At 41.7% G+C, this 18,398-nt stretch overlaps 1 protein-coding gene across 2 annotated transcripts; it reads left to right on the forward strand.

Annotated features, from left to right (window-relative positions):
- The first annotated feature begins 1,037 nt into the window (after positions 1 to 1,037).
- Positions 1,038 to 18,280, forward strand: si:ch1073-335m2.2 (msx2-interacting protein). 2 transcript variants are annotated; one of them, XM_062416595.1, is made up of 15 exons: positions 1,038 to 1,212; positions 2,712 to 3,026; positions 5,977 to 6,450; positions 6,586 to 6,740; positions 7,619 to 7,819; positions 7,998 to 8,149; positions 8,242 to 8,367; positions 8,472 to 8,585; positions 8,685 to 8,798; positions 8,893 to 8,993; positions 9,212 to 16,532; positions 16,926 to 16,994; positions 17,109 to 17,303; positions 17,432 to 17,590; positions 18,138 to 18,280. In XM_062416595.1, the coding sequence occupies exons 1-15, from the start codon at positions 1,130 to 1,132 to the stop codon at positions 18,267 to 18,269; spliced, it is 9,711 nt and encodes a 3,236-aa protein (XP_062272579.1). In that variant the 5' UTR covers positions 1,038 to 1,129; the 3' UTR covers positions 18,270 to 18,280. The 2 variants fall into 2 exon arrangements, with proteins under 2 accessions (XP_062272579.1, XP_062272580.1); XM_062416596.1 differs by lacking the exons at positions 1,038 to 1,212; positions 2,712 to 3,026 and adding an exon at positions 4,597 to 4,749.
- Positions 18,281 to 18,398: the final 118 nt, after the last annotated feature.

An 18,398-nucleotide genomic window follows, 5' to 3' on the forward strand; every position in this document is an offset into this window, starting at 1 on the left:
CAAATCAATCACCAAAACAGCCTTCTATCAGCTTAAGAACATATCCAGAGTGAAGGATTTTATGTCTCAAACAGACCAGGAGAAGTTGATTCATGCTTTCATCTCCAGTAGACTCGACTACTGTAACGGTCTTCTGACTGGACTCCCACAAAAAAGCGTTAAACAACTGCAGCTCATTCAGAACGCTGCAGCTCAAGTTTTGACCAGAACAAAGAGATCAGAGCACATAACTCCAGTTCTAAAGTCTTTACACTGGCTCCCAGTCAGCTATAGAATAGATTTTAAAGTTATGCTACTGGTCTACAAATCACTGAATGGTTTAGGTCCAGAATACATGAATGACATGTTAGTAGAATATAAACCCAGTAGAGCTCTGAGATCTACTGACTCAGGTCAGATAGTGGAGCCCAGAGTTCAGACTAAACATGGTGAAGCAGCTTTTAGCTGTTATGCTGCACACAACTGGAACAAACTACCGGCAGAACTGAAATCAGCCCCAACTGTGAATATTTTTAAATCTAGGTTAAAAACACTTATTTTCTACTGTGCTTATGATTGAGCTCTTTCAAAGCACTTTAAATTTTAATCTTTCATTTGCACTCTATGTCCTTTTACTGATTTTAAAGCAAATCATTATTTTATGCTGCAATCTTATTTTTAATGCTCTATTATAGTATTTTATTTCTCTCTCTTTCTATGTTTCTGTACTTTGTTTTTATTATTAGTGTATGTGTTTACTATGATTGGGTTGTATTTTTATTTCTCAAATTCCATGTTTTTTTCAATTTTTTCTGTTAAATGTTTCTTTTATGTAAAGCACATTGAGTTGCCACTGAGTATGAAATGCGCTATATAAATAAAACTGCCTTGCCTTGCCTTTCTGCTGTACATGTGCTTTACTGTCGAGCACGCGCAGCTCGCACCCGCTAACAGTCTGGAGCGAGGCTGGCGCGCGCCCCCGTGCCTTGCTAGAGGACGCAGCAGCTAAGCTAAGCGGGCAGCAGGCTACCAGGCCCATAGCGTCACCGACTCCACCGTCGCTCATTTTGTTCAGACGGACCTCCGAGCGACGGGGATTAGAAAAACGTGCCGGATCATATGTGTGTGGAGGGGGGAAGAAAAGTGCAAGATGGTTCGGGAAACCAGACACCTTTGGGTGGGAAATTTACCCGAACATGTCCGAGAGGAGAAGATCGTTGAGCATTTTAAGCGGTAGGTTACGCAAGAAGGAAGCAGCGCGGGTTAGGTGCAGCTCTCGGTAGCTAGTTGCTATGTGCAGCCTGCGACTAGATGCTAACTCGGCTAACGCTAGCATTTTTAAAGTTTTAACACTACAATTCAGCGCGTTTCATATGTGCTGCCTGTGCTACACATCTGTGTTAATACGGGCCTATCGCTCGGAAAAAGACGACACAAGTGCAAATGTTCACAATTTTGTTTAGCCAACTTTTGCTAATGCCAAGAGGCGAGTAGCTAGTTTAGCTAGCCACCGAGCTACCACCCAACCAACCATTTTGTGGGAAGTCGAGACGTTTTTATGCTCAGAAGAAGTCAAACGGGTAGCTCACATAGCTGGGCACCACTTCAAATAATAGCAGATAGATTGTGTTATTATATCCACTGGAAATATCCGATGTAATGTTATTTTTGTAATAATTTGTGTGGTTAGTGCAACATTAATGTGCGTGAGAAACACTAAAGCTAAAATCTGCGCCCGATCGGCGAGCCTCCCGGGCTGATCATCAAATGTTAGCAAGTTGAGCTGCCTGTCGTTGGTAGCCATGGCTGTACTTCATTAAAGTTACTTAAATTCAAAGCAGTTTTTTGCTCCCGTTGGTAATCAAGTAATTGCCTTTAAAGGGAGCTAACAGCAGAGCTAAACTCGTGTGCCGCTCCGTGTTCATATTAGTCAAAGCCAGTGTAACTTTATATGTCGGTGCCGTTTGCTACGTAATTCAAAGGCCAGCCGATAAAGTCATCAACAAACTCATGTGCCACACAACAAACATTACACCCAGTCGCAGTTAAACTGCAGCTCCCACAGTGTCTCATTAATAGTGGTCTGTTTACAACTCTGTGTTTGAGGAGGGGCTTTTTTAAATATATAAATATAGTTTTAAAACACTAACATTTGACATTTATTTTTTCCGGTGGAGGTTTGAATAACATTCCTACTTTGAAACTCACAATGCTTATAAGAGCAAGCACAATTCACCAGCATAATAACTGCAGTATTATATAAATGTGGTTTCACTGTCGAAGATACATTTAGATAATTCATTTCCTCTTTTGTGGCGTGAACGGAAACATCAGTGGGAAGCTGCAATGCTTCATGTTTCTTTTTTCATTTTCAATTGGTTTCGATTAATTAGATGAGATTCAATCTTTATTGCCATTGAGCAAGAGTACAGGTACTTAACAGTGAAATGCAGTTGGCATCTAACCAGAGTGCAATTTAGGCATAAATTGCTGATGTGCATGATATAAATTATTATGAGCAGTTTACAAGAAGTAGATACACGCTTGTGCAGTGATGCCCTGTGTTATATAAAGTGACATGGCAAGTACATAGTTCATGATATCTTGCTGTGTTATTAGTGTATCTTTAAGCTGTTTACCATGCAAAATTAATGGCAAACAGCTGCTCTCGTCATTTCCTCAGCTCGTGTATGTGTAATTTTCTCTTTGTTTTCATTGTAATTCCCTCTCAGGTATGGGCGTGTGGAGAGTGTTAAAGTTCTGCGGAAGCGGGGGTCAGAGGGTGGTGTGGCAGCCTTTGTGGATTTTGTGGATATCAAAAGTGCTCAGAAGGCTCACAATGCTGTCAACAAGATGGGGGACAGGGACCTTAGGACTGACTACAATGAACCTGGGTCAGTCCCGAGTGCTGTTCGGGGCCTTGAAGACAGCTCCCCCTCGAGCAGTCGAGACGTTACAGGATTCTCTAGGGGAACAGTTGGTCCAGTGTTTGGCCCACCTGTGTCCCTTCACACCAGAGAGGGACGTTATGAACGGAGACTAGATGGGTAAGTGGACATGATCTCCCCTTAAAATCCAGGGGAATCTAAGTATCAGATAGGTGTAAAACCTAATCACATAGTTGGGGTTATTCGTGAGAGATAAATGCCTCAAGGGGGTCACACAAAGGTAATCTAGGGATCGTTCCACTTTTCATCATAATCGACTTGCCTTGCCCACGGGATCTAAGTAAATTAACTACACATTATCATTTCGTAAGGTAACTATAATTCAAGGTTTGACATCTGGTTTGGATAATACATCTGTGAGGAATATCCTGGTGAGTTCTGGATTTATTACATTTTGTGGGAAACTACCTCGGGGAGCTTTTGGATATTTTTTAAACATTTTTCTCCTTACATGGGATCTAACTTTGATTTTTACTTGGAATCGCTTGAAGCTGGAAGTAAATCCCTACTATGAAGGATGCACTTTTCTGTGAAGAATCTATTTAGGTAATTTATCATTACTCAGGACCACCCATTTTGGGTTGTCAGGTTTTTTCTCCTCTTGGCATCAAGCTGTCGATTGGACTACTTTTTTTTACCATTTTTGAATCAATGGATACGGCCTGTTCTGGATTTAAGTTTTAAACCAATGGATGGAAAGACTTTTATGCTCGTTACACATTTCAGGAAAGACAGATTCAGTGCATATGTCCCAGGCTATCTAGTAATTTCAGGATGAGATTAACTATATGTAAAAAAACATGTTTTATCCAAACTGTGGAGGCTATACCAAGAAGACTTTGCAAGAACACTGAGGATCCAAACGACAAACCGACCAACCAGAACAGTTTGTGGAGCTATTCTTGTTTTGGAGCGATGGCCATGAAGACACAAGAAGACCGCATAGTTGGGATGTACCCTCCTGGATGTATGCAATATGATATCCCATGTTGGATGTACTGATGTGGACCCTAGTGTGGATAGGTGTAGCTACCATTCATTTGGATTACTCAAATGTGGATGTAGCTGTGTGAGGCCTCAGTATCTGCTGTGAGGAGAAGAGCACTCCAAGTTTCTATACAGAGCTGAAGACTACTTTTTCAAAGTACTTTGACCCGTTAAAGATGAAGCCCGCCAGTGTGTACACCGGATAGGATCCATGAATTGTGGAATTATATCATACCCATGGTGTGGGAATTTACGCGCTGTAATGATAGTATCTCAGTCTACGAGCATGTTTGCTGTTAAACTACTTGACATTAACTGGTGGAATACATTTTTCCCATAAAGCTTACCGTCTGGAACGTACTACTTCCTCATACTACAAGACAAGACTGATCCAGTTGGATGTATTTTCCATTCGGGCACCAACTTACTGTTTAGTCAACCTGGAATAGGCTGAATTAGCCTCAAGTTCATCATTTTTTCTTTTTTTAATTCTTTTTTCTTTTTAGATTTAAAATTATTTGTTGAGGTATTATGTTCCTATGTTTTTTTTCCCCCCACATGTCCTGAAATCCATAAAGAGGTTCATATCTGTGGTTTTATTTTTCCTTTTTCCATCCAGAGAAGAGAATTAAGTAGCCTAATTGTGGATTATACATCAACAATCTACTGGCCTGGTGCTCCGCAGTATTTGAAGATAACGTGCAGTAACATTCAAGAGAACCGTTTTTGCCTAATTAGATCAGTTGATTTTTCCCCTTGGTTTTCCATTCGGGCTCTCACATTCTGACCACCTAGATTTTATTTGGATTAGTTTCGGTAACTTCTTTTCAAAAAGGTTGGTATTGCTCTGCCCTGTGCATATTTTCTTCTAACCTTCCTTAGTGCTTTGTCTAATATTAGGTTTTGCACTGCTTTTAGGGAAATTATATATGATGCAAGTGAGAGGAAAATATATATTTTATGAATTCAAATATGAAATATATATGTATATTTGTCATTACTTTATGTAAATGCCTCTTTATCCAGCATCACATAAGTACTACACAGTATTGTTTTCACATTAAATACATTGATCTCTGCATGGCATTTTAAATTTCAATATCACAGAGCTTCTTGAAAGGAGGACCTGTCCAGTTGAATAGTTTGGACAAATATTTCATTTTGATGTTTTCTTTTTCTTACCAGCAGTAAGTAGTTCATGAACAGTCAGCCTATGAAGTCAGCTCCCCTGGACACCCTGGCGAGAAAAGTGCTCAATGTCTTTAGTTTTGCAAGTGACAGTAATGTAAAGATACTTATAACATTATTTCAACATTGCTGAAGTACACATTTGAGTTGATCTTAAAGAATAAACAAAGAAGCTTCTAGCTATCAAAGCATGGGGTGGCTCTGTTTCATGTGACTGTTGATGAATTTACAGTATAGAAAAGTGTGCTTGTTAGTTAGTGTTTTTGCTCTCAGAAAATGACATGTCATTTTAGGATGCTGACAGTTTAGATATGGGAGCAGTGCCAGAGAAATCGGCCATATCGGTAAAGAGTCAAATAATGCAGCTTTTTTGTCTAGTTGTACAGGATTTAGTTTCGTTTTTTGTAATCATCGGTACATGCTTCTCTTCTGAAACCCTTGAGAACACCAAACACCACATTTGTGGTAAATATGAGACTTTTGTCACGAAAGTTATTGCTGAAAAAGCTTTAAGTTAAAAGCAGTTCTTTAACATGTTAGAGTAATGATTTGTTTTCTTTTTGGTTGAAAAAATTGATAGACTAATGGATTTTGCCAAGGAAAGAGCGACAGGATCGATACTGGCACTGCTCTTCATACCAGTATTAAGCTACTTTAAGAAAACCTTATCTGGCCTGCTGTCAGCAGTGTCTTTGCATTATTTTGTGAAGAGGAGATTGGCCATTGAAATTTTTACAAATGTGCATTTAGATGCCAAAAAAGCTTTAAATAAGTAAGTTAAATTGTGTTTTTTTGTTGTTTTTCTTTTTTTGCCCTTTCTTTTCTGTTTGAAATCATTTTAACTCTTTTTCCCTCTCCTGTTCTTATTTCACAGTAGCTCAGAAAGCCGTGAACGTGCATATGATCACAGCCCATATGGACACCATGAGCGGAGTGGTACTTTCGACAGACAGCGTCACTACAATGCTGATTATTACCGTGATCGTTCTATGTTTGCTGCTGCTGGCCCAGGGAGCAGTGCCGTTGGGGGGAGCTTTGAGGCATCAGACCCACATTTTGACTCTAGAATTCGAGACCCTTTTTCTCTTACTAATGCTACACGACGTGACCTCTACCGAGATGACAGAGGACGACGTGTTGATAGAACTTACCATCACCGTCGGAGCCGATCGTCTCATTCCTCCCAGTCAAGACACCCTTCCCCACAAAGGACAGGACAGACCCCCAAGACTCCTCACTCCCCTAAAAGAGCTCCTTTATCCCCTGGGAGAGGCCCACGATCTCAATCCCGCAGCAGATCTTCAAGCTCTGATTCTGTCAGCAGCACAAGCAGTACGGGCAGTGGCAGGTGAGACATTTTTTGTTCAGTGGGTTTGATGACTGGAAAATACATTTTGTCAGCATCAACTTGTATGAGCAAATACTTGATTGACTCAGACGTACAAGTGTCTGATAATTTCTCTACCTTTTCTTTTGACAACAGTGATTCAAACAGCAGCTCAAGTGATGGATCTCGGGCACGTTCTGTTCAGTCGTCGGCAACACACGCACCAGCTCAGACTTCTATGGTTCTTGATTCAGATGAGCCACGTAGAAGTTTTGGAATCAAAGTGCAAAACCTACCTGTGCGCTCGACAGGTGAGCTTTCATATGTCTGACTGGTTTAAAGTCCACCTCTCAGAGTCCAATAACCATTTCCACTTTTCAGACTTGCTCAGAATTGTCAGTAAATTGTAACTGAAGTAATTGATATAGACATTAAAACCATATTGTCTGACTCCCTTTCAACATTTTCAATTGATTGTGATGTTTGGAATATATAATTGTGTAATATATTCAAGAATAGGCCCATTGTGATATAAAAAATCAAGTAAAAAAGTCATTCATTGATTTGCCCAAGTATATTAGGACATTTTACTTTTTAATTTTTTGATGCCTGGCATTCATTTTGATCTCACCAGTGTACAGGTCACTCTTCTTCTAATATTTGTACAGTTGTATTGTTCTCAGTTTACTGCTGTAATTATGGCAAAACCTCCCACACAAGTCAGGATGTTGTGAACATTTCACTTTGAAAACTGATAACATAATGAGTACTTTGTCTTGTGATTATGGTTCCATCTGTGTCTAAAGCTTCATGATTTATATAACTGTTAAAGTCAAGGTAATTAGTAAGAAAAAAGAAATCAGTGTGCACAAGTTTCAACATCAGTTGGCCAGTTGAAAGTTTGCTCAGGAAACTCCAAATCTTGTTGCAATAAGACACTATTTACTGATATATTACTGCTTCAAGCCTTGACACTTAACCCTAACTCCCCTCCCCCAAAACAAACAACTTTGGAATAAGCACACACATGTTAACCAATCTGTTTAGTAGCCACATTGGTTTCACCATAACAAGCATTAACATTACAGAAAAGTGTGATCAGTGACAGTGTTCACTGGATAATCTGTTTTCAGTACTTTTTTTTTAGGTTTGACCATTGGAATAACAGTAATCAATTTTCTCTCTGCAGACACAAGTTTAAAAGATGGGCTCTTCCATGAATTCAAGAAACATGGTAAAGTGACCTCAGTGCAGATCCATGGAGCATCTGAGGACCGCTATGGTTTAGTGTTCTTCAGACAGCAAGAGGATCAAGAGAAAGCCCTCACTGTCTCCAAAGGAAAGCTGTTCTTTGGAATGCTAATTGAAGTCACTGCCTGGAATGGTCCTGGTAAGTGATAACCAATATAATATTACAGAACAGCAATGTGATAAATACTTGATGTAGACACATTAATTACCCATAAAGTAATTTCACAAATTCAGTTTTGTGCCTGTAGTGGAGAATATTAGCTTGAACTGTAGTAGCATGTCAGTAATATTAATAATAAACCTCTTCCTTCCCTCAGAAACGGAGAGTGAAAATGAGTTCAGGCCCTTGGATGGGAGGATAGATGAGTTCCATCCAAAGGCCACAAGGACATTGTTTATAGGCAACCTTGAGAAGACGACCAGTTATCAACAACTCCTTGATATTTTTCAACGCTTTGGAGAAATTGTGGTAAGCTACCATCTTACTGTGCACTGAAAAATGGGGGCATTTTACATTTAATATTTGTTTATAATTGTTCTATTCTGTCTTTTCTCCTCAAGGATATTGACATCAAGAAGGTAAATGGAGTTCCCCAGTATGCCTTTGTGCAGTATTCTGATATTGCCAGTGTTTGCAAGGCCATAAAGAAAATGGATGGCGAGTATTTGGGGAGCAACCGACTAAAGGTAGTGTATTACAGTAAACAATAGTTACATTTCTGGTCTGTGTATGTTTTATCAAATGTGTTCTGTGTATATAATAATTCATTATGTTCTCCTTCTCCTTGAAGCTTGGTTTTGGGAAGAGTATGCCCACAACGTGCGTTTGGCTAGATGGTTTGGCAACCAATATTACAGAGCAATACCTCACACGGCATTTCTGCCGCTATGGACATGTAGTCAAGGTATGGTGTTATATTTTCAACATTGATTTGCTACTTTAGATTTTAGCACTGTTAATTTTTCAGAATTATAGTTGTAATTCTGATTTCTCCTTTTCTTAGGTTGTGTTTGATAGGATGAAAGGGATGGCCCTCATCCTGTACAACAACACCGATTTTGCTCAGGCAGCTGTAAGGGAGACCAAAGGCTGGAAAATTGGTGGCAATAAAATAAAGGTAAAAAAAAAAATTAAATTATGGATGATTAGTAAAATGTAATTTTCGTGTGCTTATATGTTTATTTAATTATTGGCCTGTTCATTGGTGATAGGTGGATTTTGCAAGTCAGGAGAGTCAGATGGCATTCTACAGATCCATGCAGGCATCTGGTCAAGACATTAGAGACTTCTATGAAATTCCTCCCGAACGAAGGTAAATTATTCATATTGCTAAATGTGTGCAATAAATGATGTACTTAAGTGTTTGTTTGTTTTTTTAACAATTTTTTGTCAATTTCATTTATGTGATTGCTATTTTGTACACTTCTTTGAAATAAAACTAACCCAAATGTATCTGATGTAAGGTTGTAATGTTTACAATAACGGTTTTTGTACATTACTCTTCTCCTTTCTCTCTCCTTTACTCTACAGAGAGGATCGCAGACCCCCTTACCATGAATTTACAGCAGAAAGGGCTTACTATGAGAACATACGAACACCTGGCCTCTATCCAGAGGAGGCTCGAAGAGACTATGCTGCTCGCAGCAGGGAGCGTTTTCCTGAACTGGAACATTATCAGGGGGAGCATTTTGAGCCACGTTACCATGAAGACCCTAGAGACTACAGGGACTATAGAGACCCCTTTGAGCAAGACATTCGAAAATACACATATATTCAAAGGGAGCGAGAAAGAGAGCGAGAACGCTTTGAGGCTGACCGCAGCAGGTGGAGCCCTTCCCATCCACGGCGACCTGTTACTCCTGCAGTTTCGCCATCACCATCTGACCGCGCTCCAAGAGATTCAGAAAGACGGGTTTATAGCCAGTCCTCTGAGAGAAGTGGTAGTGTGAGCTCACTCTCACCATCACACTTTGACAAATCTGAAAAGACATTATTAGAACATGCCTCAAAGAGTGACAAGAGTGAGAAGAGCAGTCAACCTGACCGTGTGGCAGGTGCTGAGAAAACCAAACGTGCAAAACGAAAAGAGAAAGGTGAAAAAGAAAAAGGCGAGAAAATTAAATCAAGAAAAGTGAAGGGGCAGTCCCCATCCAACATACTACCTGATGCAGAGCTTGAGGCTGGTTTTGAAGGAGGGTCAGGAAGAGCAAAGGGATCAGATCAAGATGCTCATGAAAGGCAGAAATATAAGGGGGATGGTGACTCTGTTGCTGGAAATCAGTTGGCAACTGCTCACCCTGACTCTGTAAAAAGTGAAAGATCTGAAATGGGTAAAAGTGATAATTTAGACATGGATGGAAAAAATCGACTCAAGAAACATCTTAAATCTGATTCTGGAAATGATGGTAAAGATTCATCAGTGGATTCAGATCGCCTTGCTGCCAGAAAGAGACGCTTTGCTGATTCCAGTGGAAGGACTATTCGTCAGAAGAGAAGTAGGCTTGAGGAAGAGGATGGTAATCAGTCCACAGACTTAGGTGCAAGTGCAACATATTTAAAAGAGACGGACTCTGACAAACAAAAAGATGCACAACGCAGAGATTCAAGACTTAAAACTGATAAAATTGCCACTCAGAAGGATGGTCAAGAGGACCTTAGAGGACAAAGAGAGAAATCAGAGGGATCTTTGGACCCACTGGAGCCAAAACGACATCCAGGGCACACTTCGTCCAGAAGGCTCTCACATGAAGGGAATACAGACCAAGGCAGTACAAGAGAACAAGAACACCATGCTGCTTTCAAGTTTGGTGGGCAGACTGCTGACACTGATAAAAGTACTAGGAACAAGGAAGACCATGTTGATATTGACCTCTCTCAGAGTTATCGCAAACAGATGGAGCAAAATAGACGGTTGCACCAGCAACAACAGCAGCGGGAGTCTGATAAAGCTGACAAACTAGGAAGTCCCCATGGAAGTGAAGCAGAGGACATGGAACATCGCAGTCTTGTCCATGAAGTTGGCAAACCGCCTGAGGATGTCACTGATAATTTTCCATCTCACAAACTAAAGAAACTAGACCAATTTGACACTGACACAGGAATCAAGAGGGAGCGTGTCTACAGGAGTTTTAGACAAAAAAGTGAAGATCCTGACTGGAACAATACCTCCTCTCCGGGACATCAGCATTTTCCTCACCATGCAGAGGAGGATTTTGCAGATCATTCTCAGAAAGAGCTAAGTAGAAATGATGATAAAATTCACCCGGATTTGGAGCTGTTAGTCAAAAGGACTCATAATACACAAGTAAACAAGCCAAACACTCCTTTACTTAGTGTGGAAGAAGAGCAACAAAAAAGATGGGAGAGCAGAGTTAAGCAAGACATGTTACCTGACCTGAACTTTTCTAGAAGTCTGAGTAAAAACATTCATAATCGCAAGCGTTTGGAATATGGTGTTTGGCATGACTTGGAGCCTGGGGAAGTGCGATCAGACTCTGAAGAGGACAGAGAGCCCAAACCCCACTCTCCTGTGCCGTCAACATCTATGCCTTTTTCTGAGAGGCCAAGGGTTGACAGATTTTCAGACCCCAAACTAGCACACCTTGAAAGGAACAAATTTTACTCTTTTGCACTTGACCAGACCATTACACCTGATACAAAGGCTCTGCTTGAGCGTGCAAAATCACTCTCATCTTCTAGAGAAGATAACTGGTCATTCTTGGATTATGATTCCCATTTTGCAAGTTTCCGCAATAGAAAGGATACTGAGAAAGTAGAATCAGCACCACGACCTACACCATCTTGGTACATGAAAAAGAAAAAGATACGAAGTGGATCTGAAGATAAAGTCGATGACAGGAAGGAGGAGCCAAAGCCAGAAGAACATGAACGCAGAGAGCTTTTTGCCTCCCGCTTCCTTCACAGCCCTGTCTTTGAGCTGGACTCTAGACGACTTCAGCACCTAGAACGCAAGCATGAAGAACCTGAGCATACACAAAACCAACAAACTGGTCAGCAAGGGACAGTAGATGGTGAACTTGACTCTGGGCCTGTTGTCCTTTTCCATAGTCGTTTTTTGGAACTCACACGACTACAACAACAGAAGAATAAAACCCAACAGTTGCAAGAGGCAAAAGGAGATGCCGTGCCAACAGATGATAATAAAATTGAAGAAGTACCTGTTCAAGACCAACAAGCATTGCAGTCACCTGAAACAACAGAATCTGTCACAGAGCCAGAAATTAAACCCATCAGTCCTGCTGAAGAGGTGATTTCTGAACCCAGACTCACACCTACTTCTGTTACTCAACCTGTGCTTAAGGACTTTCCTCCACCAGAAGAAAAAAGTGTTGTGCTAAATCCAACCACTTCGCCAGTGTATTCCACAGTGTCTATAAAGGAAGAGGTAAAGGAAGAGGAAAGAGAAAATGAAAATGTTGTACCTATGCACAACCCAACAACTGTGACATCTGATTCTGAACCTGCACCTGTAGCAGTACAAGAATCTAGTTATTCAGTGGATGGATGTAAACTGTCTCCATCTGAAGGGAAATCGGATATTATTGAGGATGTAAAACCTCTGCGTACAGAACAGCCATACCGCCGTGATTCCCATGATGAGTTCATTAGCAGTTCAGAACCAGAGCTTGATCCTGAGACAACACAACCAGAAGTGCCTGAAGCCACAAGTCCCATTCCACTTAGTATTGAAGAAGAGGTGGATATAGTCAAGAAAGAGACCCATTCCACTTTGAAAGAAATAACAGAGCCTGAAGGAGAGAAGACACTTCAAGTAAGTAAAGTGCAGATGCCTATTGATGACACAAATGATGAGCCAATCTCACCTCCGAAAGAGCACAAAACAAAAGAAATGAAAAATAAGAAGGGCAAACAATCCCCTGCTGAAGTTGCTCCAGTTCCGGTCATATCTACCTCTGGGTCTGAAAAACAAGCAACACGCAAAAGTGAGCGCATTGACAAAGAGAAACTGAAACGTGGATCATCCCCAAGAGCTGAATATAAGTCCACAGGCAAATCTCCTATTCATGGATCAGATCCAGATATCTTGGAGCAGAGCATATCATTTAGCAGAGCACGACGAAGAAATGTTAAATCTGTGTATGCCACCCCAGTTGAAGATGATATACCAGTTCGTTCTGGAAAGGACATTACAGAGTCTCCACGTTCTGCGCGAAAGCGTGGTACAGACAAAGATGCAACACAACAACAGAATATTGAACAGGATCCACCTGCTCCAACTAAACGGGGCCGTCCTCCCAAGAATCGCAGACAAGGTGACGAGAGTACAACAGTTAAAGTAGAGAAGTCTAAAGTGGACAACAAAGACACTGATTCAAATGAATCTGAGAGTGGTGAACGAATTCCAAGAGTGTCAAAAGGAAAAACATCCCCTCATGTCACAAAGGGTTCATCGGGTCAGATGTCCACAGCCTTAGGATGTGGTTCATTAAGAAAGGGAGAAAAAGAGTTTGCTGAGGCTGACGATCAAGAAATGGATTTTACAGATGATGATACCTTGGCTTTGCAAGATTCATCAAGTTCATGTAAAGAAGATCAATCACTGAAACTTGAGGAAAAGAAAGAGGAGAAAGACAAACAAGGCAGAGAAATGGGAATAGATAAAGATGTTCTCAATGAAAAGGCCTGTGAGGGTAAATCAAATGGGAAAGATGCAGATTCTCCTGCATCAGAAGAAAAAAACACCCCAGAAAAAGACAGGACTGTTAGAGGAAAAACCAAATTGACAAGGACCCCTAAGTCTCCTGTCCTTAAGAATCTCAAAATCAGACTAAATGTCACAGAGGTGAAAGATCATGTTTCAAAGTGCACTAATGCCAACAAAGGGGGCTCCACCAATGAAGAGAATGAAAATGCTGCTTTGGAAATAAAGGAACTTCAGGAAACATCAAAGAGTTTAATTTCACAGGAGATGGAATTGGAGCAAGCTGTGGATACAATCGCCAAACTTACAGATCCAGGTTTTCCAACAGATTCACAGACGTCACCTGCCTCACAAACAGAAGTAAAAAATGACCCAGAGGAAGAAAAACCATCAAATCCTGCTAGTGAGACAGAACTCATGGCTGCTATTGACTCCATTACTGCTGAGGAGGCAATTGCATCCTTAACTCAAGCACCTCCAGTAAGTGCAGATGTAGGTTCAGAACCTGAAACGCAAGATTTTGTTCAACCTGCGAAAGAAGATGAACCTGAAATAAATACATCTGCTATACAGGAGGGGACTCTCATCCCAACCACACCCAAAAAGGGCCCTAAGGGGGGAAGACCTAAGACACCCAAACGTAAAGCCCAAAAGCAAGTAAGAAAAGATTCAAAGGAAGGACTTTCAATAAGTGAGGAATCGAGCACTCTTTTATCAGATAGCACAACTTCCAGTGCAAACATTGCTCCTGAGACAACCCCATCGGCAGCAACAGCTACTGTTATTACACCCACTACTTGGAAGCAAGAACCTGAGCCTACAGCTGCCAAGGCTGCAGATGTAAATGCAGAGTCTGAGTCATCCTCTGAAGAGCAGATTCAACATCTTAAATCGGTTTATCCCCAGTCGAAGAGTCCATTATGCCCAAAGACTCAACAGGTACCCCCTGAGTGTGTCTCACCTTCCCTGTCTCCACCAGCCAACAGACCAAATATAAGACCCATTCAAACCAGTAAAACACCTGTTTCTCCACCAGATTGGCTCCACCAGTCTAAAGATACAGGAGTTTCCTCTTCACCTGTCATGCAGTTGGCATCCAAGGAAAACCATCCTTTACCCTCCGATTCTGAAAACATGGATATTGATCATGGTACAAGTGACCTGAGAACAATTCTTATGAAACACAAGAATATTTCCATGCCAGGGAGTAGTTCTATTCCTAGTAATCTGCCCACTCTCCGAGATCAGAACCCATCTGAAAGTAATGCGCCATCAGCTGTTGTGCCAAATATATCACCACTACCTGATAGTAGAATGCCAGCTCATCCGGCCACTCCCATTGTTCGACCTCAAGCTTCACTATCATCTCCTGAGACAAAGTCTGTGATCTCTGTTATTGCATCTACTGCTACCTCTGTTATCAGTCGTGTTTGTAACCCTCCTGAGCCCGAAGACAAGGTAAACATGACCATTGGAAATCCCTGTGTAGACATGGTTCTACCCAAACCAACCTATAGGCCCAGCAAAGATGATACTGGTTCATACCACGGGCCATCTGTTGTTGATGAAGGAGGAAGTGCTGCACGGTTTATTGTTGAGAGTCCCAATCTTGGTACAGGATCTTGCCCAGGTCTGAGGGTAAATACATCTGAAGGAGTGGTAGTATTGAGCCACTCAGGACAGAAAACTGAGGGGCCGCAGCGGATTAGTGCGAAAATAAGTCAGATCCCACAAGCCTCGGCAGGTGACATGGAATCTCAGCAGTTGGTATCTATGCCTCAAATAAAACAGGAAATGTATGGCCATTCTCAGTCAGGTATTCAAAAGGGGCCTTCACAGACAGATCATGGGCACCCTGGTAAGGCGCAGTCAACTTTGTCTTCTATAAAACAAGAAGGCACTGGTTTGGAAAAATTGGAGTCTTCTTACCAATCTGGATCTCAAGGAGTAGTGAAACGTCTCACACAGGGAGTTGGCAATCAGCAAGTAATGAGTACCATGTACCATCAAGAGTACATGCCAATGAAACATCAGAAGAAAATGGACAGTGCCGATCCTCACAGCACAGATGGAGCCAAACCACCTTGGACCTCTGCTATAAGTCCTGCAATAAGCCCCCATTTGCCCTCTCCGCCTGGAAACCATGTAGGTTTTGTCACAGCCACTGGTGACAGAACTCCTTCACATCTCAGTGGGGTGAAACAGGAACCACGGTCCCCACGCAAGTCAGGTCATCCACACTCTCCGTTTACTAAAGTGTCCTCACCCATAGGTTCCTCATCACCCAAGGGCATACCAGTGATGTTGCCCACTGGCCTTCCTGCCATGCAACAGTTTATTACTGGTGTACATCATCAAGAGCAGTCGGTTATCATGCCACCTCACAGTGTGCCTGGCGGCATAGGACGGATGTCTCCTCACCGTGTTACCCAGTCAATTCCTGTGGGCCATCTTGTGCAAGGAGAAGTTCGGGTCAATACTCCACCTCTCTCTGTGATGAGCTATGGAATGCATAGTGAGCCTCTTGCCTCTCCCTGGTCAGGTCCTATTCAGCCACGCCCCACTTCACCCCAGACTGTTGGCAGAGACAAGGTGCTCAAGGTAAACCCCAGTTCTTTGCGGAGTCATGAGGGGGAACAGGATGAAGCCAGACGCTTCCACCAGTCAGGACGACAATCTGCCACACAACTTAAACCAGAGACTATGCAGTCCGATCCTCGTGGGACTTTGCGAACTGGTGTCCAGTTGGAAACATACATGGCACAAAGAGATATGCGTGTGCTCTTGCACCAACAGGGAGAGCGTTCGGCCACAGACCCTCATTCTGGACACATTCAAGATACTCTTACCCCCTCTTCAACATCTTCCAGCATACCCTTATCCTTGTCTCCAAGAGCACATGTTCTGCCTAAAGGTGTGTCTGAGAAGGATATAACCAAGCCATTGGAGGCCAAGAGGCCCCACTCCCCTCTTTCTAAAGATGGAATGATGGGAATCCGGCCTGCAATGGCGTCTCCCCAGAGAGTTCAGTTAATGCCACCAGGAGCTGGTGGCTCCTTCCCAGAGTACTCAGGGATGTACTCAAACCCAAGGAGCATCCATTCTCAAATGCCAGAGACATCGCCTGTTGGACTTAACCAGCCACCACTGAATGTTACACCAGCCATGGTGAGTTTACTGCACTGACACAAAGCCTGCATTTTTCCAAAATGATAGTTTTTTCATATATCTGCTTTGACTTCTGTTCTATACTAAGATTAATTGTGCAGCCCTACTTACACTCCAGTTTAATAGGTACACCTTGCTAAAACTAAAGCAGTGTAACACAACAGCCCTGCAATATATCCTACCTTCAAGAAGGTTTAAATATTTAGTTTCTGTTTAAACACCCTCTAAAATGTGGGTGGTGATGAATTGTTTGGCCTCATTGACATATGTTTGTAAAAAGTCTAACTCTAACGCTCATTAATATAAATGATTTTGACAGTAATAATGTGTGTGGGTATCCTCATGTTACAGAAACTGTTCATGACTTCTGAGTATATTTTCTCTTATCCTTAGGGTGCAGACCTCCAGGCAAAACCAGATGGCAAAATGACGCAGCCTGTTAATATGGTGCAGTTGCTCACGGTAAGACAATGCTCATTTCGTCACAACAGTTTAAATTGTGTTCATGGATGTTAGTGTAAACAATAGCATTCTTTGTCTGACAAACTTGTCTGTGTTTTTTCCTCATTTATACAGAAATACCCTATTGTGTGGCAAGGCCTGCTGGCATTGAAGAATGACACAGCTGCAGTCCAGTTGCATTTTGTCTGTGGCAACAAAGCTTTGGCTCATCGATCGCTGCCCCTACAAGAAGGAGGCGCATTGCTTAGGATAGTCCAGAGAATGAGGCTAGAGGCTTCTCAACTGGAGAGTGTAGCTAGAAGAATGACGGTACGTGTTGATGGAGTTCACTGTCCTTTAACTGTTTCTAGAGGGCTGCTTCTCTTTATTCATGTATTTTTTTCCCATTTCATTAAAGAGTCTTGCTAACAAAATATGCCGCCCTTCTCTCTCTATAGGGGGAGTGTGAGTTCTGTCTTCTCCTTGCTCTGCCATGTGGACGAGACCAAGATGATGTCGTAAACCAGACTGCAGCTCTTAAGGCTGCTTTCATCAACTACTTGCAGACAAAGTTGGCTGCTGGTATCATCAATATCCCGAATCCAGGTTCCAATCAGGTGAGACCTTATTATGTCTAATGTGTAATTGTTTCTCTATAACTTTTTCCTAGAGCTGCTACTTTCAGTCGACTGAAAGAAAATGAATCGCTAACTATTTTGGTAATAAATGATTTTGAGTATTTTTTCCTAAAAAAGTGCTGAAACTTTCTCAGTCCAGCATATTAAATGTGAATGATTTCTGGTTTCTTTAGTCTTTTATGATGGTAAAGTTAATGTCTTTGGGTTGAGGACTGGGACAGAAGGGACAGTTTAAGTGATAACTTGAGCTTTGGCAAACCATGATCAACATTTTTAAGACCTACAACTAATTGATTAATCAAGAAAATAAGAAACAGATTAAAACAAATTAATTGATAATCAAAAAAGTCTGAAGTTGCATTCCTACAGTTTTCATGTGTTTCCCCTCCAGCCATTTACAACATTAAAATATCCTGCTTTGACTACTGTATTGTCTGATGCGGTTAGGCTCCTTTTCTGTTTAATGACACACATTTTTCTTTGTATCTTCATTTGTGTAATTACGTTTTTTCTTTGTTTTTTCCAGCCTGCCTATGTGCTACAGATTTTCCCACCGTGCGAGTTTTCAGAGAGCCACTTATCCCAGCTCGCCCCCGACCTTCTCAACAGGATCTCCAGCATCTCACCACACCTCATGATTGTCATCACCTCTGTGTAACCTTCACTGCTGGGAACTGTCTCATGGACAGACGTTCTCACCGATGAGCCTCAGGAAACCAGAGGAATATGAGAATTTTTTCCCCCCTGAACACAATGGGAATGTGTAGGATACACCCTATCAACTGTT

The sequence above is a fragment of the Scomber scombrus genome, chromosome 3 (assembly GCF_963691925.1).
Source record: "Scomber scombrus chromosome 3, fScoSco1.1, whole genome shotgun sequence".
NCBI classification, from domain to species: Eukaryota; Metazoa; Chordata; class Actinopteri; order Scombriformes; family Scombridae; genus Scomber; species Scomber scombrus.

Excerpts from the sequence above, each read along its gene's own strand:
- si:ch1073-335m2.2 (XM_062416595.1), top strand. The coding sequence starts at position 1,130 with ATGGTTCGGGAAACCAGACACCTTTGGGTGGGAAATTTACCCGAACAT. Across the intron at positions 3,027-5,976 it reads TATGAACGGAGACTAGATGG|TAGCTCAGAAAGCCGTGAAC; the intron begins GTAAGTGGACAT and ends CTTATTTCACAG. Across the intron at positions 16,533-16,925 it reads TGAATGTTACACCAGCCATG|GGTGCAGACCTCCAGGCAAA; the intron begins GTGAGTTTACTG and ends TCTTATCCTTAG.